This window comes from Lutra lutra, chromosome X (assembly GCF_902655055.1).
Source record: "Lutra lutra chromosome X, mLutLut1.2, whole genome shotgun sequence".
Classification (NCBI taxonomy): Eukaryota; Metazoa; Chordata; class Mammalia; order Carnivora; family Mustelidae; genus Lutra; species Lutra lutra.
Window position 1 is genome coordinate 98,059,847 of NC_062296.1, and position 18,959 is coordinate 98,078,805.

The 18,959-nt window shown below is 42.5% G+C and overlaps 1 protein-coding gene across 1 annotated transcript; it reads right to left on the minus strand.

The window, feature by feature from the left end:
• Positions 1-1,007: 1,007 nt before the first annotated feature.
• On the minus strand, positions 1,008-17,584 carry ARSH (arylsulfatase family member H). Its single transcript, XM_047715734.1, has 10 exons — positions 17,556-17,584; positions 15,880-16,029; positions 13,912-14,033; positions 11,536-11,661; positions 10,508-10,931; positions 9,158-9,298; positions 4,834-4,964; positions 3,357-3,519; positions 2,929-3,050; positions 1,008-1,375 (listed from the first exon to the last, which is right to left on the minus strand). Exons 1-10 carry the CDS (start codon positions 17,576-17,578, stop codon positions 1,008-1,010), a joined length of 1,770 nt encoding a protein of 589 aa, XP_047571690.1. The 5' UTR covers positions 17,579-17,584.
• Positions 17,585-18,959: the final 1,375 nt, after the last annotated feature.

Genomic DNA, 18,959 nt, shown 5'->3' on the forward strand with positions numbered 1-18,959 from the left:
TTTACTTCATGGGAAATCTGATGTTTCCCTCCAATTGATTTAAAGTTCTTTTGTTGGTCTTTTGTAATCTGCAGTTTTCCCATGATTGTCCAAGGAATGGATTTATTTTTTTATGCTGTTTAGGATTGTTTTCTAAGTGTGCTTCCTAAATGCTTTTCATTAATTAAAAACATTTTCATCCATATTTCTCTATTTTAAATATTGCCTCATCTTTACTCTTCCTACTCTGTACTTCATGGAATATGATGAATTACAACTGAAGACAATTACAACATCCATTACAATAACATTGATTATTTACTGTACATATAGTGATTTCCAGTGAATTAATGCATGTAGTGTTCCCAGCTACTCCATCCAATAGACTCTGGTTTCCCCCATTTTACATGTGAAAACACCAAGAAACAACACGTTCTCCCCAATCAAAGGTTACCAAGAAGAAGAACCAAGACCTGTAGGTGGGAATTTTGTAAGACAGGAAAAGAGGGAAAGCAGAAAAGGCAGGAAATCAAGGAGTGGAAATGAGTAGGACATTACTTCCAGTGTTCTGTACATCATCTGCTTCAGGTTGAAACAAAATATTTATCATCACTGATGATAAAAATAAGATGTCTGGGAAGAGGATCTGCAAGTAGAAGTTTCTACCACAACTACATAAATACAATGCTATCAGACCTACCACTTCTAATCATCTTCTAAGAACCACAGGCCCATAAGAATCTCCAGAAGGTCACCTTGGTCTATCCTCTTGCTTGAACAATGACACAATTGTATACAAACATGACTCCACAAGTGCTCTACTCCAGGTTCACTGGTGTCCAGGTCCACTTTCACTACATTGAGCTCCTGGACAGGACTTGAAGAAAGAACTGAAATCTGAGGGTTTAAAAAAAAAGGTGGAAAGCATAATTATTTGTCCCACATGGAATGAATGAGTCAGCTGAGAGTTGTTCCCATGACCTCTGTAACAGTGTATGGGTGGTGGGGAACATGTGTCCCCTTTCTGCTCACCAAGCAGTGGAGAGGATGTCATATTCTTTGTCACACCCACAAAAGGGAAAAGTCCCACAACAGGGCTGCAACCATGGTTTCCAAATGGTGTTGAACACTGAGAACTGCTGTGGGACAGGTGTGAGTGTCCTGCGATGCTCTTTGATGGCTGCCTCGACTTTCTTGACCACCGAGTCAAATAACGCTTCATTATCAGGGTTAAGAGGTCGGGCCTCAGAAGGGTCTCTGGAAATGTCAAAGAGCAGGGGAGGGTCATGGTAGGTGACATCTCCAGAGCATGAACATATACCACTTCCATAACAGGCACCAGCCCCATCTGGGGAGAAGTTGGGAGTCACATAATGGACCTTCCACACAGTTGCACCTGGAAAACAGAACTCCATTGGAATACTGTATTTATCATTTTAGGACTCTTTCCATTAATATATTTCTCAAATACTTTTGCCAAAAATTGATAAACTTTTTTGAGTTTATTTTTCTAAGATTTAATTTTTTATTTGAGAGAGAGAAAGAGAAAGCCTGAGCAGGGGGAGGGACAGAAGGAGAAGCAGACTCCCTGCTGAGCAGAGAGCCCAATGTGGGGCTCGATCCAAGGAACCTGATCATGACCTAAGCCAAAGGCAGATGCTTAACCACCTGAACCATCCTGGTGGCCCTGATCCTGGAAATTCCAACTCCAGTCACTACTTTGCTCTGACGTGGCATAGGCAAAGTGGAAAATTTTCTAAGGCTAAATACCAATTTCAGGTCTGATACTGACCGAGGTGATTTGTCAGGATGCATCATTCCTTGTTCTGTTCTTCTTCCCTCTGCCCCTCTTTCTCTCTTCCTTCCTTGTTTCTGTTCTCTCTTCCTGAATAAATGGTTAATAGTTTTATATCTGGAAATCAATTTTAGATGGAAAACATCATAAGTGTTTCCCAGCCTCTGATCAATGAGGCTTACACAGAATTCTGTGAAAGTGGTTTTGCAGAAAGGCTATGATTTTCTAATACAATTAGGCTAAATCCCCTAACTCAGTCCTTTACCCGCTTTGGTCTTCTGTCTCCCTCCTCTATGGAGAGCAGAGGTGATGGCTGGAGAAACAGCAACCACTTTGCCACCAGACCATTAGAAGGAGCGTAAGAATGAAAACATGCATGCCAGAGAGGGCCAGGTAGAAATAGAGAAAGAACCCAGATCCTGTTCCTGGCGCTGAGCACTTCCAACTTCTGAAATCCTTATTATGAAAATATAAGTAAAATTCCATTTGTTTAACGTTTTATAGTTAAATTTGGGAATTTTTTGTTGTTGAGGGGAGATGTTTTGTTTTGTTACTTACCATTGATCATGCCCCTAACTGTGACAGAATCTAGAAGGAAGAGGTTTTTGTGGGTTTCTTCTAGTTTTATGGGGAGATTGATCCACACTAACCTAAAGAATGGATTACACCACAAGTGATGGGTCACATGGAAGAAAAATCCATATATTTTCTGCAAATTAAGTTAACTCCCATGAAGTAAGAATTCTAGTGTCTACAGATGTAAGGAAATGAATATTTCTTGTTAATTTTTATTTGTTTCCATGAATCCTATAGTATAAAGGTAAGGAGGAGATGATTAACTGGAAGGGGACGGTCACTGCTGTGGGAGTCACACTGCAGACTTTATTCCTTGTTGCTAATTATTTCCATGTCCTTGGTTCTGGATATTCATATTCTCTCTTTCTGTCTCTTTCTCACTCTGATGTATTCATGCACACAAGCTTAAACATACTTCTAAAATATACCACGTGGCAATGGCTGCTTAACTAACTTCTTTAAGGAAAAAGAATCATCATAGCTGGGTGCTGGGTGCATGGCCCAACTTCCCCCAAGAGGAAGAGGAAACGGGGTATGTCTTTATTGTGTTCCCACATGCCTGCCATCTTCATACTCACAGTCCTTCTGATGCCACCTGGCTGTGTGCAGATAGACCCCACAGTAGTGGAAGAGGAACTCGTGCTCTGAGTGGGACACCCTGCCTTCCAGCAGGGGCATTAGATTGCGGCCGTCAATGATTCTTAGGAGGGAGGGAGAGATAAACAAAGTGGTGAGAGAGGCATGATTTGGTCATACATATTATGACGGGGGAGGGGGGAAGAAGAGGAAGGAGAAAGAAGAAGGAGGAGGAAGGGGAGAAGAAGAGGAAAAGTAGAAGGAGGAGGGGAAGGAAGGGGAGAAGAAGAATGGACTCTAAAAAAAACTTATTACATACCTTCACTCATTTTATAACAAAAAAAAACACAACAAACAAACAAAAAAGAGGTGAATCTTACACAGTTTCTAAGACAGTGGGAGAGGTGAGTGGCTGGAGCTGTTTCCATACCTGTCCTGGGGTAATATTCCTCCACCTATATAAGACAGGGTCGGGTAAATGTCCATTAGGCTCGTTGGCTCATCAATCACTTTCCCAGCCTCCAGGACTGTCGGCCACCGGAATATTCCTGGGACACGAATGCCCCCTTCCCATCCGCCCATCCCCTGGCCACCTGAAACCAAAGATGAAAGTCAAGGATGAAGTCAAGTCAACCGTATTTCTCCACTCAGTTGGGCATTACATCTAGATGGAACGTTTTCCGCCGCTTGCCAAATTCATGCCAATGTGCTATATTCACTCACAGAGAGAGATACAGAGTACCTCAGATATACTTCTTGCTTTCCAGAAGCTGAAACTCGACTTGTGAAAGTGGCCATCAGGTGACAAACCCAACTGTCATAAATAAAAACAAGTGATGTCCTAATATGATGCATTATTTGGTGCCATCTACCCATCCATCCATCCATCCATCCATCCATCCATCCATCTATCTATCTGTGCATCTATCTATTCTATCATCTCTTTATTCCATCCATCCATCCATCTATCCATCTATCTATCTGTGCATCTATCTATTCTATCATCTCTTTATTCCATCCATCCATCCATCCGTCCATCCATCCATCATCTACTTATCTATCCTAAATTGTTTCATAAAGTACAAGAAACTCCTAAAGTTCTGACTTTTGTAATGATGGCAAGTTTGACACCCTTTTACTTTTTTTGATTGGGGTTGGGGTGGTCGGAAGGAAGTAGCAAACACCAAATTCATTTTTAAACTCATCTGTTTAATCTACTTTGCCAATCCACAAGGGCAGGCTCAGTGGGGCTACTGAATAACCCAGCAGGTGTACATCAAGTAAGTCAGAAGAATCCACTCGCAGTGAGGAGGAAGGCACCTGCTCGAAATGAACACCTCCTTTCCTGATCATTTCACTGTGTTTGAAGCATAGTGATAACATAATTGATTTCATTCCATTAAAAGCCTGCATTTGGGTTCTCTGGTAAATATTATTCTAGTGGAAGAGGTTCTCAGCTAGAAAGGACTTTGGCCCTGGGAGACACTCGGCAATGTCTGGAAACAGTTTTGGTTGTCATATTTTAAGGGGAGAGGTAGGTGCTCCTGGCAACTCTAGGGTGATGACCAGGGACAAGCTCAACACACTTGCAGTGCCCAGAACACCCCACATCAAAGAGTCATCCAGCCCCAAATGCTCAGGGTGCCAAGCCTGAGAGGCCTGCTTTAGATGGTCATTGAGACCCTCTGCATTTTCACTCAGGAGGCTCTCATTACTTCAGGCACTTTGCTCTTCAATTCTCAGAAACCACCCCCAAACCTGCACCTTTTTCCGTCTGGTTTCGTAAGAGGGGACAACTCCCACGAAATTCTCCAAACTGAGTTTGCAAATGAATGCACATGCAGGCACAGAAAAGTACACACCACGGGAGGGATGAAACTCAGACACATGGGGTCTCTGCACATCACCTTTGTAGATGCCGTTGTAGCCCCCCAGCTGGGCCTCGCCTTCCTGCACCTCCAGGCGACCCCCGTTATCAGAGGTGAAGTACACCAGCGTGTGGTTGGTCAGGAGCTCCCGGTCCAGGGTCTCCAGGATCCTACCTGGTGTGGAGGAAAACAAGAAACTCTCACCTTTCACCATGGGCCACTGTAAGTGCATGATGTCATTATTAGGCATGGGTTAGCATTAACAGTATAATTAAGGGTTATTTTATGGCATAGGCTATCATAATAGACAATAAATCGTGATTCTGTACTCTAATATATATGAAATATATTTAAGTATACTATAGAGTACAGACATAAATATATGCTCTATGCCATAGAAGGCATATACTTCAGAGTGTACAATATACAATTGAGCTTTAGATAGTTAAAATTATTTGTTATATATTTTACATTATGTTACTTATATATGTATGTTAAAGCATATATTTAGTATAAATACATAATAAATAGCAAATATGTGATATAAATTATGTCTAAATATAATAATAAACACAATTATATTTAAAATATAAAAATATATAAGATGTTTAGATATTATATTTTAAATGATAAATTGTATTGCATAATCTATACTATAATATATGATAAGTATATTATTCATATGTAAATATATAAATATAATTTATGTATTATAATCCTATATACTTCCTATATTATATGGTAATATGTAATATATGATATGCAAATATGTAATAAATGATATGTAGGTATAATGAAATATTTGTAACCATAAAAGTTATAATTAATAATACCTTAAAATAGTACATTAAATATATAAATATATTATATATAAATATATAGACATAAATAAATAAATAAATAAATAAATTATATAATATAAATGACCTATTAAAATATTGTATAATATTTGATGATTATCTATTATCTAATAGTATTATATAATGGTTACTTATTATATAACACCAACAGTATTTTATTATGTAATATGCAATTTTATTATATGACATTTAATACATCATTTTAGTTTTAGTTTTAATTATTTTCTTACATAATACTTAAGAAATATAATATATATACAATATATGTAAATATATGAATTTAAAATAAAATATATACTACACATAGGGAATATATATTACATAATATATAAGAAAATATATTTATTTTTCAAATTACATAGTAATACATATACATATTATATATTATATACATCACTATGCATACACATACAATATATTAGAAACTATGAACTAGTATGAAGTATACAACAAGATCATCACTCAAAATCCAAGTAACCATCACGTATTAGGCCTGTCATTTCAAAGAAACTCACAAACACTAATAATTAAACAGAGAAGATGCCTTAAAAACTGACATGTCCAGGAATAAAGCCACAGGTTCATACCCTTGCCCCTGGAGAGAATGAGCCCCGCCTCGTAAAGGAGGCAGTAACCCCACACACCCTCTGAAGGTTGCTCCTGACCTACAGGTTGTTCTTCTCCTTAAGCATAGGACCATAATGAGTCCTTCACTACACTCCGCAAGCATCGTGCTGATGTGTGGGTAACCTCTGAAGGGGACAAAGGGCTTTTTGTTTTTCCCTTTAAATATTATGTATTTATTTTTCCCTCTAAATATGACACTTATTTATTTGTCAGAGAGAGAGAGAGAGAGAGAGAGACAGTAGAAGCAGGGGGAGCCACAGGGAAGGGAGATCATGAGGGAGAAGCAGGGTCCCCACTGAGCTGGACGCAGGGCTCCAATCCCGGGACCCTGGAAACACTACCTGAGCCAAAGGCAGATGCTTAACATACGGAGCTACCCAGGCATCCTGGGAACAAAGGGCCTTTGAACAAAACAAGTAGAAAGCTGATCTAGCCACATCCCAAACTATGCTGACTTAATTTCCAATTCCAGCGGGACATTCACCCTGGGCTCCGTTTGGTCACACCACAGTCCTACCCTCCAGTGAGACTCCCCCCCACCACAATCTTGCCCCGTTCAAACATGGAAAGACAATGCAGCCGGCTGCAAAGAAAACGGGTTTAAGCATCAATTCCTCGAACTTTCTGTTTCCTTGTTTAAAAGTGACTTGTTTTGGAAGCCACACTGGCCATTTTTTAGAAACGTTGCAGCCAGAAATTAACCTACTTTAAAGCCCAGATTTCCTAAGAAAAAGATTATAATGGCTTTTTGGTAAGAGAACAATTTACCTGTAAAGTATCAGTTCTCATTCATTCGAGCTGGCTATCGTCTTTAGCATAAAGGTTATCTGTAACTTACACCAAGTAAATAAAATACACGCGAATCCTTTTATTTCTTGGAAATACATACACGTAAAGTTCTGTGTGTGCAATGTGTAAAACATATAGAAGCGTGCGTGTACACGTATGTGCATATGGCAACAGAATACCCATAAAATCTTTTACAAGACAAAAATACAAGGAAAGAAAGCAAGAATCAAACCCTGCTAAAATATGTTTTTAAAGTACAAGTTCCCTCCAATAGAGGATTTAAAATATTCCTGGACACTTGGAGCTATCAGGAGATCGGCTTTGTGTGTCATTCTGAGGATACTACTGTTATGGCTTCTCCTGGAAAAGTTATTAATTTAGGAAATGATTTAAGTTTAATCATCATATTACCAACTAGAAACACACACACACACACATACACAAGACGCCTCTCTGATTTTTTTAAATTTTTTTTTTAAGATTTTATTTATTCATTTGACAGAGATCATCATATTACCAACTAGAAACACACACACACACACACACACACACACACAAGACACCTCTCTGATTTTTTTTTAATTTTTTTTAAGATTTTATTTATTCATTTGACAGAGATCACAAGTAGGCAGAGAGGCAGGCAGAGAGAGAGAGGAGGAAGCAGGATCCCCGCTGAGCAGAAAGCCCGATGCGGGGCTTGATCCCAGGACCCTGGGATCATGACCTGAGCCGAAGACAGAGGCTTAACCCACTGAGCCACCCAGGCGCCCCCGCCTCTCTGATTTTTGATCTGTGTCTGATTTTGATAGAATTTTCGTAAGCCATGCAAGGGAAAAAATGCAGTGTCTTGGGAAGACGTCATTCAGAGAAATATCTATTTTTCATTTCTCCCATGTAAACGGGATAAGCCTGGGAATGCAATTAAAAATATTACTAAATGCAATTAATAGTACTTACAGAGCACCTGTGTATTTACACAGAGTACAGAATAAATGTAATTAGCTGTTTGTGGCAAACTCTGCATATAAAAAGGGACAGAAAGTCTATTTGCATCAAACAGCTCTGTTGACTCTAGATACGAATGGACCAGAATGCCTTGTTTCCAAAGCAGATTATCCTGGACCGTAACAAACATCAAGGAAAAGAAATCATAATCTTACAACTTCACTGAAGTTACAATGTTAGAAATGTTTTTACTGTAGCAGGTTTCAATGTTTGTATCTGCCAGGGAATTTAAAAAAATGTATATATTGTAGCTCGCACATACACACACATATAAACAGTATATGCATATGTATACATATGTGAGCATTAATATTTAATGTGCATGGATACATTTTAAATATTAATTTAAATCAAACATATACTTAATTGATATATTAATAGATATGAAATGCATGTTTATATATCTAGGATATATAAAAGTAACATTTTTATATTTGAGAAACTTTAAAATTTTTCAATTCTGTGACTATTATTAGTCTAGGTGGTTCTGCAGAGAACACTTTCCAAAAAGTAGCAGAAAAAAAAATACTTCCTTACACTTTTTGAGATGAAGAAATACTCCATCCTGCCCAATTGATGGAAAAGGCTATTTGGAAGGCACGATTCGTTGTTTTACTGATATGCATATGGTGTTCCCTCCTCTCCCTACACCCCCACATCCTCATTTATGACCCTTTGTGCTTGTTTCCACATTGACCCTTATGACTTTGAAACAAATGACTTCGGTTAAAGTAAATTCCCTCCACATTTCTAAGCCTTTCCCATAAAAATGAGCTAAGGAGAAAAACACATTTCCTTTCCTATCCATCAGAATGATGGGGAAGGGCAGTCTCATTTACTGTGTTGAACAGTCTTTATTTTAAAGATGGGAAAATCCCATATTTATAATTGCAACTGTTTTCATGCAGGGAATACTCACTGATTTTGCTGCACTGACAGCCAGACTTTGATTCAGTTCCTGGGAACAAATATTCACTGAGTGCCCAAGATCCACAAGGGGCTGTCCATTGTTTGAGGCAATCAGTATGCATTCATTTTCTCTAGCCCACACATCAGATACGTAAGATTGTTTTTTTGGACACTTACCCACCATCCAATCCATTTCTTCGACATTATCCCCATAGAGTCCATATTTACTGTGTCCCACAAACTTCTCTTTGGTGATCAGTGGAGTGTGGACATGCAGGAAAGACACAAAGAGGAGGAAGGGGCTGCGTTTATACCTAAGGGATGGAACGTGAACTAAGTTATTGTCACCAACAAAGACGTTTTCTCCAGGACTAGGATTCCACATCAGCTGAAAGATCTCGCAACAGTTGATAGAGGTTGTCTATGTTCCTACATGACCAATACCCCTCAAGAGATTAACAAATAGCCCAGAGGGACGTCCGCAGAGAGGCCATGAGTAGGAATAAAGAATATTGGGACGTTTGCATTAGCAACAAAATAGTGAGTGCAATCTGTCTTCTGAAGAAAGACTTCTTCATTTCTTTCTCCTCCTCTTCTTTTGTGCTGTCTGGAACATAAATGTGATGGCTGGAGCTTTGGCATTAACTTTGGGCTATGAGGCTGGTTATGCAGAATCACAGGTAGCCAGATAGAAGGAGCTAAGGTGTTCATACATCTTGTCTGTTGTGTTCTGCACTTCAATATCCAATGGGGCCACTTAAGACTCCTCCTTCACACACTTTTACAACTGGGCACTATAAAGGGGGAAGTGCATAGAGATTGGGTGTGTTCTGTCACAGACAGCCACGGGAGTGACAACCAGAGCTGAGTGATTACGTTGTGACCACTGTGTTAAAACAAAGACTCAAAGTGTATGAGTAGATGGGATCCCACTGTTGGACACATTAACCCCACAGCATTACACATTTTCATCTTCCATCCACTCCAAGAACCCCATACACACCAGCTCAAAGAGCATCCACACCCACAACTCAATCTGCTTCTGGCTAGTAACCTAGAAGGGAGCCAGCATGCAAAGTTGGGAGACAATTACCTTCATGCCTACGTGGTTTGTATTGAACACATAAAACTTCAAATTAGGTATCTATACATAAAATGACTCCCTCATCATTCATGCACACAGAAGGATTTTCTGCTTCTAAAGCTGCTTCTAAAGCACATCAAATCAACATCAATCCCAAAGGTTGAATCCATTTAGATCCCAATCCATATTGAAGTGATATGGACCAAAGTATAGGGATTCCAGTGTTGATAAAAAAGAGTGAGCAAGATATATTTCTTTACCCTTTCAGTGTTTATAATTTACAGGAAATTTAATGCTCAGTTTTATCCGCAGGAGAGATTTAGTATATGAAAATATCACACACAGACACACGAAGGTCCATAACCCCAAGATGAACCAACTTCTCTGAAATACAAGCAAAATTCCCATGCATGGAATCAGACCACAAAGGGCTCCATACCTGTCGATAAAGGCCAGAGCCTCCTTGAGCATGAGGGAACCCACTCTGTCCTCCCGCATCGGCTGCTGGATAATTTCATGGTTTCTCATAAGAATGCAGTTCCAACGTCGAGTAAACCCATAACTGGAGTACCAGACAATGAAAAAGAGAAAGGCAAGAAGAGCAAAGGCGATGATGACCTTCCATGGAACAGAGAACCAGTGGGCGAACTTGGGGATGAGCAGCAGGAGGGGGACCAGACAGAGCACCGCCGTGGAGATCCAGAGTTTGATCCGTATCCAGCGGTGAAGCTCTGCGGTCTTGGACGTCTGACAGTCGTTGAGGAGGCCAAAGGGCAGCCCGTAGAAGTAGTCGAACCCATGGTTGAGTGGGTGGTAACAGTGATCGTCCCGAGAGGCACAGCTCAAACCCAGGTGCCACTTGCCTGCGGGAAAAACAAAATGGCAGCCGACACGTCCACCTGTTTCTAGAACGTGGGCTTTGCTTAGCAAAAGCTAAGTACGACTTGCACTGTCTTGCCGTGGGGGCATCTTCTTGGTACCCCAGTCACCGCCCTGAGGATGCTCAGAAGGTTGTCATAATTGTCACCAACACTGTTTTCTCTACACCCTGCATCTTTCCAACTCAAACAGGGCAGTAGAAACCCCTTTGCTCGCTGCTCTCTCTCACTCTAAAATAAATAAATCTTCAAAAATATAAAAATAAATAAAAATGCACTCACTTCTCTGCTGGTAATAATGTTATGAAAGCAGTAAACCCCCCCCCCGTCACGCCCCCCTACAGAATATTCCATTTTGGTGATAGCGATGGACAAGCCCATTTGCTTTTGGTTCCCATGATTCTTCCCATACTCTGCTCAATATACCGAAGGTCCGGGAAAATCGTACATTGAATCCCTACCCCACATGTCTCCTTTCAACAAGAGGGCAGCTGGCATGGGTCCCGCTGACGTCCCGGGAAGGTTAAATCCCACTATAAAGGGGATGTGCATGAACATGCTTCCAAGTTCAGAGTCCTGCGGGCCATACCTATGAGCCCTGTGCGGTAGCCGCGATGCTGCAGCAACTTGGCAAAGGTCGTCTCATTGGTGGGCAGACCGCCCGAGCCTCCAAGCCAGGTGAGCCCTCGGTTCAGGTTGAAGGCAGATGCCATTCCTGAAGTCAGAGAAGGAGGCACCGTGAGTCCCACCATCCCTCTTTCATGACCCTCACGACAAACTCCAGGATTCATCCTGCTCTCCTTGAAATGTCTTCTACTGCGTCTCCACCATTCTGTTCTTTTGAGAATGTTCCCTCACTTTTTTGTTTCTACTTAGCTTGTCCTCACATCTGTCAAAGGTACATGCTCTGTGCAGATCAGGATCACCAGCTCACACATGATACCAGGTCACACTGGAATTTCATATGAACAATGAATGGTTTCTTATATAAGCACCAGATGTTGCATGGGGCATACTAAAAATCTAGTCATCGATGACTCAAAATTCAAATGTAACTGTGTATGTGACTCTGGATGATATCTTTGGACCTCAGTCATGAACTTTGATGCCATCTCTCTACCTAGTGAGAAACCCACATCTCCTCCAGACCCTCCTCTGAAGCTGAGGTCCTATCTAGACGTCTCTATACTTAGGAACCCAAATCACAACATGACCAACACAGAGTCCGTGGTCATCGTACTTCAAACGTGCTTCAACAAAGGACGTCATGATCCCCCTGGCCACCCAGTGCACGAATTCCTTTGGGATCCTCCCTCTCACTCAGCTTCTTCTGTCCAATCCCATGTCAAGTCCTGATAACTCTACCCCAGTAAAGATTTTGAATAGCTAGTTATCTCCCACACCATAGCTTTTGAGCAGAGATTCAGCTGGTCTGTGCTTGGATGTCCACCAGCCAAATGCTGTCCACCATCCCACGACCTTCTGAAGAACCCTACCAACCCATTTCCGTCCCATAGTCAAACCTCATTACTGCCCGTCCCTCACCTTCTATTGAAATCTAAATCTGGGGTAGAGTTTACACTATGTTTGCTAATCTGAGACAACTGATTATTGCTGTGGCTGCCTCATTGACCTCTTGCATTCATGCCTGACTGCATTGTCTGTGCATGCCCGTTCCTCTGCTGAGCACACCCTCCCTCCTAACTCCTCACATTTCAAGCAACATCATCCAGGAGGACTTTCCTGGAGTGCTGGAGGGGCCCCTGTGAGCTTCCTATGCTCACTGAACTATTCCTTGCATCTTGACCACTGGAACTTTGTGCCTTGAGGTGCACATGACCTACTGATGTTACAACCAACATGAATAAACCTGTATGAGGCACCTGGGTGGCTCAGTGGGTTAAAGCCTCTGCCTTAGGCTCAGATCATGATCCCAGGGTTCTGGGATCGAGCCCCGCATTGGGCTCTCTGCTCAGCAGGGAGCCTGCTCCCTCCTCTCTCTCTGCCTGTTTTTCTGCCTACTTGTGATGTCTGCCAAATAAATAAATAAAATCTTAAAAAAAAAGAATAAACCTATACATGAAAGGCATCACACAAACATGCACAGTCAATAAAAAAATCAAAATATGTTAAAATAGCATTGTGATCCTATCTGCTTCTCGTTTTTCTGTTCTCAACAGAGAAAAGTACATTAAAAAGGATGCCTTTTGCCAAATCCTAAAAGACAAAATCCCATTTATCATTTTCAAGAAAAGTGATTACATCTTTTAATTAATTATAAATATATGTATAGATGTTAGTGTGTGTATACAAATTTGATGGAGCAGAACTTTGATCTCATCTTCTTGCATGAGGAGAAACCCACGTCTCCTCCAGACCCTTCTCTGAGTTTGAGGTCCTATGCAGGCATCTCTATACTTGGGTAGAAACTTAGGGATTGGGAATATTGATAACCTATACATCACAAAATGTTGAAAATGTTGCAACTCTATACTTGATGTTTACTCTCTATACATCTCTATCCTTGATGTAGGCATCTCTATGCTTGGGTAGAAACATAGAAACTTACGGATTGGGAATATTGGTAACTTCTACATCACAAAAAGTTCAAAATGCTGCAGCTCAGTATAAAAATCGATATTCAGGGGCGCCTGGGTGGCTCAGTGGGTTAAAGCCTCTGCCTTCAGCTCAGGTCATGATCCCAGGGTCCTGGGATCGAGCCTCACATTGGGCTCTCTGCTCCGAGGGGAGCCTGCTTTCTCTTCCCTCTTTGCCTGCTTGTGATCTCTATCAAATAAATACATAAAATCTTTAAAAAAATCGATATTCATAATGTTGATGCTACAACGTCATGTTGTGCGTGTGTGTGATGTACGATGCTCCTTCTGTTCCTTGTTCTTCCCAAGACCTAGGAGAAGAAAGCATGGCATAAAGACAACATCATCCTCACATAGCCCTGTCCCACCTGATCGGATGGGGTACCGGCCGGTCAGGAAGGCAGCCCGACTTGGGGTGCATACAGAGGCGGCTGCCAGGTGCTGGGTGAGCCTCACGCCCTCGCTTGCCAGGCGGTCAATATTGGGTGTGCTGCGGACAGAGGGAGGATTCAGCACGTGGGTCTCTAATTCTCAAGAAGACAAAGAACATTCAAAGCCATCCTGTTTTGAGTCCAGTGGCCTGACTTTCCAGTAGACCTGAAACACATACCTCTTAAACGTCAATCCGTCGAACTGCTCGCATGCCTCCCCGACGGCCCCGAGGAGACGGAAAGCAGACTTTAAAACAATGTATTTCAGGCAAAACAATTGCAGACTAATCGAGGTCCGCAGGTATAATTAGACCCTAGCCAGTCTGAGCTCATAGGCGTTTCAACGCTAACGTTAGTCCGTTTGCTCATAATATATTCCTGAAGTGAACGGGTGACTTGGGTTACATAAAATTTTACTGTATTTCTGCTAGTAAAAATGTATCTTTCTTTTTAATAACCAAATGGGGAAATTTTGGGGTTTCATTCACTGCCCACGTAGCTCATCAGATAAGGTATCCCTGATCTTAACAACACGTGAATGACATCCTAGTCTCACAAGCCCCCAGCAGTGCAATAGAGGACAGAGTTGTACACCTCCCCAATATTCTCAGTATCTATGTCAGGGAGACCCTGTGCAGCCCTATGTCGGGTGCAGGTGCACTCAGTGTCTGGTGGACAGTGACAGTACCAGATTCTCAAGCAATGTCTCCTGCCTTACCCATCACTTGCTTGCGGAAATTAAACAGGGAAACACGTGGGCTCATGTAGACCTTCAATGCCTTTAAGAAGACTCGCTCCTTTCCAACTCCAACAATGTACTTAAAATATAGGACTATTCCGTGAGCCACATTCCAAGCGGGAAGGGCAGTATTTAAACTCAGACTAAGAGGCACAGTGTATTTGCACATGAATAAGATTTGTCTGGAGCTGGGGAGCAAGGGGCATTCAGCAGAAGGATCATGGTCACTGAAGGCTTCGGAAATAATTCAGGGAAGACCCTGAAAAAATTTCACGCCATTCATGTCTGCCATGGGACATTATCCAATACAGACAGAAAGGAAGGAATGACACCCGCTACCACGTCATTGAAAACACGATGTTTGGTGAAAGAAACCGCACACCAAAGGGCACATCATGTGTATTATGGGCTGAATGGTGGTCCCCAAAATTTATAAGTAGGAGTCCTATCCCTTGGGACCTCAGAATGGGACCATTTCTGGAGTTGGGGGTCGCTAATGAGGAAAAGGAGTTAAAACTGAAGTCAGAGGTGGGTCCTGATAACAGGAGATGAGTACACACAGAGGGACGGCCACATAAGGACACAGGGGGAAGATGGGGTCTACACACCAGGGAGGGGAGGTCAGGAGAAATTGGCTTCAACCGTGCCTGGACCTTAGCCTCCCAGCTTCAGCCCTGCCTGGATCTCACACTCCCAGCCCCAGGACCAGGAGGGAATCCATGTGTGTTGTTGAAGCTGCTCAGGATGTAGCATTTCTGGAATGAGCCAATCCCAAGCGACAGAGCACATTGGCGATTGCTAGGCGCTGAGGGCTGAGGGCTGAGGGGTAGAGGCGACTGGTACTAGGTGTGGGGTTGCCTTTTGGGGGCCATACAGAAGCTCTGGAAGCAGACAGAGGGCACAGCTGTACCATCCTGTGCATGGGCTCCGCCCCCTGAATGGTGCCTTTTCCGTGGGCTACAGAGGAGCTGCCATGTTAGGGGAATCTCACCTCAAAAGCAGGACAGCAGCCACCAGACCAGGGAGAGACAGATGCAAAGGCTGAGCTCTGCTTTTCCTAGTGCCCGTGGAAGGTCAAAGCCGGCAACGCCCCTGCTAGGGTCCAGCTGCTCCTGAGGGTCCGGGGCACCCCTCCCTCCACAGTGGGGCAGGGATGGCTTCCTTACCTCACTGTGTTATTACCGTAGCAGCAAATGTCCCCCACCCCAAGGTCGTCGGCCATTAGCAGCACGATGTTGGGCCTGGAGTTCCTCGTGGTAAAGGCCGCACTCAGACCCCCAAGCCAGCAACACAGGCACACCGACAGCCACCTGGTCCTGGAAGCATTTGGGGACGTGACAAACACAGCAACACACACGGTCAATCCTGCCTTGTGGGCGGCTGAGAAGGCGCCATCGTGCTATTTCTTACCGACGCCCATCACACTGGACCCCTGGACTACCTTCCTCGGAATCCGGAACTTATTTTATTTTATGCCTTTATTCTTTATTTATTTTTAAGGATTTTATTTATTTATTTGAGGCAGAGAAAGAGAGAGAACACAGCAAGGAAGAGGAGCAGAGGGAGAGGGAGAAGCAGATTCCCTGGGGAGCAGGGAACCCGATGTGGGACTCAATCCCAGGACTCGGGATCATGACCTGAGCCGAAGGTAGATGCTAAACTGACTGAGCCACCCAGGCGCCCCCAGAATGTTTTTTTAAAAGTCCTATTCCATGTTAACATAGTATAACATACACATTAATTTTCTATGCATGGTGATATTTAAATTCTTATAACTTTCCCAACCTTTTCACGATATGAGACCTTTAAATACTGTTTAAACCCGAGTGGGTTTATTTGAATTTAACCTGAATGGGAGGCCTCATAATTTGATTTATTTGAATAAAAATGTAAACAAAATAGAAAATCAGGAGCAAATCACTAGTGAGCCTGGCTTTTCTTTTGTTTTTTTTTTTTTTCTTTTGATGCTCAGTTATACTTTTTAATACATTAAAATATTTATTTAAAATAACATTGAGAATTCTTTTAACATCTGAAAAATGAAAATTGGCATACTTGCATATGCTCCTAAGTGTTAGGCTGTAGACTCATGCATTTGTGACTATTAAATGCTATCATATGCTCCAAAAAGATTTTGAACAAAATCGTTCCCAGTAGAGGACCATTGTCTCATGCAGGAAAGTGTTTCCAAAACCCCAAATTCCAACTGATCCATTCCATTCCAAGCCCTGCTCACTCTACCTCAAAAAAATGCATCTTAAATCCATTTGCATGCATCCACCTACAGGCCCCGTCACGGCAAGCCAACTAACTCAAAGCGTGTCTCGGTTGGATTCCTCAAAACTCTCCCAAATGGCCTGGCCCGTCCCATTTTTGCCACTTGAGCTCCCTCCAAAATGCAGCCAACCCGAGCAACCCTATCCTATGAATCTGGTTGCAACGCTCCCCAACAAAGTCCAATGGCTTCCCATTGCGCCATGATTGGCAAGCCACCCCACGTGATGTTCTATGCTGTTCCATCATGCTTTCCTCTCACTACCCACTCCCCAGCCTTGGCTCATCCATGGCATCCTTAAAATCCCTACAACGACCCATGACTTTGGACCTTGGGTAACCCGATGAATTTGCATACACGCCGTCACTCGTAAGGTAAGCGTCGCTTCCTCAGAAAAGGCATCCTGTGGGACGTCAGCAACCCACAGCCCCTGGCACACCCCTCATTATCTGTAGCAGGTTTAGGGCGGATGAAGTAGACCAAACATCCGCCCGGGTGAGGAACACGGGACGGAGAACATGACAAGGATACAGAGAAAAAGGATGGTTTACAAAGTCACCTACTCACCAGTTAGAGAATGGCTGCTTCATGACTGTGTGTGCTGCTCCCCTAGGGAAGAAAAAGAAAAAAACAAGAGCTGTAGAGCCGACATTTGTGTCATAGCCAGGCTGTTGATCCAAAGGACTAAAGAACCTGTTCATGTGGTCATCCTCTCAATCCTTCACAGCTCACTTGCAAACTAGTCATGTTCACCCAGAGAGAATCTGACAAAGAACACGACCCAGTCATTTCTGGGTAGATGTCATGGCAGATTTCCAACACATGATGTGGATCTGACAACAAAAGGCCTTCATGGCAGAGTCACTGAAATACAGAAGTCGTCGATGAATGGGCAGACATTCCATAACTATGTGTACCAGGCATACGGTACGTATGGTATACAGCTACAGGAACATTTTCCTCCCCAAGGTAGATAAGCAATGTCTACCTTAAAAAAAAACACACACACACACAGTGATGAACACTATGGACGTATGGCGATGTTGGCCCAACTCCTTGAATGCAAGAAGGCATGTTAGCAGCTATAATTACGATCCTTTTATAAGAGTCCAAAGAGTAGTAGAGTCCTGTGTTCTCCCCACAGAAGTTCCCCAAATGGCTCCAAGTTGTTGATACTTGATAGGCTGAGGAACCTCCCCACAAGGCAAATGGTATATAATAATGATTAATGACACCACCCTAGAGTTTATAGGGCTTTTTCATCCCCAAGGCATCTGCAATGTTCCCTTTGGATCCTTAAAATACCTCACCCTGCTTGTCTCAAAGGCTTTATGACACTTCTTTTGTTTTATGGGAGAGGGAGCTGGGGTCATAGAGCTTAGAACACTTTCACAGAGGCTGGTAAATTGCAGATGTAGCCTTCAGAAGGTCTCTTCCTTATAATCATGTGTGTGCATGTACGTGTGTGTGTGTGTGTGTCTGTCCAATTCGCAGGGCTCCCTTGTCGTCTTAGACCTCCAGGAAGACTCTTGGGTGGGATGATTTTCCTGGGCCACTTGTTGAAGCTGACCCTCCCATTGCCTCTGCCCCACAGAAACCCCCATCAATACTTGTGTACTCAACTTGTTTCCATGGTCACGTCCCAAGAAGCCATACTCTAATGTTTCCTCTCTCCACCCCCATTGCCTCACACATTACATGGCATTCCTGTAAATTTCCAGTAGTTTCCAAAATGCATTTCTAGTATATGCTCACTGAAGACACCGAGTATTTTGCAAAGGTTGCATAAAAGATGCAAGAATGGTGTTGTTGTTGTTGTTGTTGTTGTTAATTTACCAACTGTAGCCATATCCATCTCATTCCCTAAGAATGTATCTCTCCAACCCAAGACTGGTAAACTCACCATGGATGGTCCTAGTCACCTGATCTTTCTGACCAAAAAGAAATAAAAGCTATTTATAAAGTAGATGG

Bases quoted from the DNA above. Each gene is read 5' to 3' on its own strand.
- ARSH (XM_047715734.1), bottom strand. From the start codon at position 17,578: ATGAAGCAGCCATTCTCTAACTG. The intron at 3,051-3,356 runs GTATGGAAACAG...CTCCCTCCTAAG, and splicing joins GGAATATTACCCCAGGACAG to AATCATTGACGGCCGCAATC. The intron at 1,376-2,928 runs GTGAGTATGAAG...TCTGTTTTCCAG, and splicing joins CAGGTGGCATCAGAAGGACT to GTGCAACTGTGTGGAAGGTC.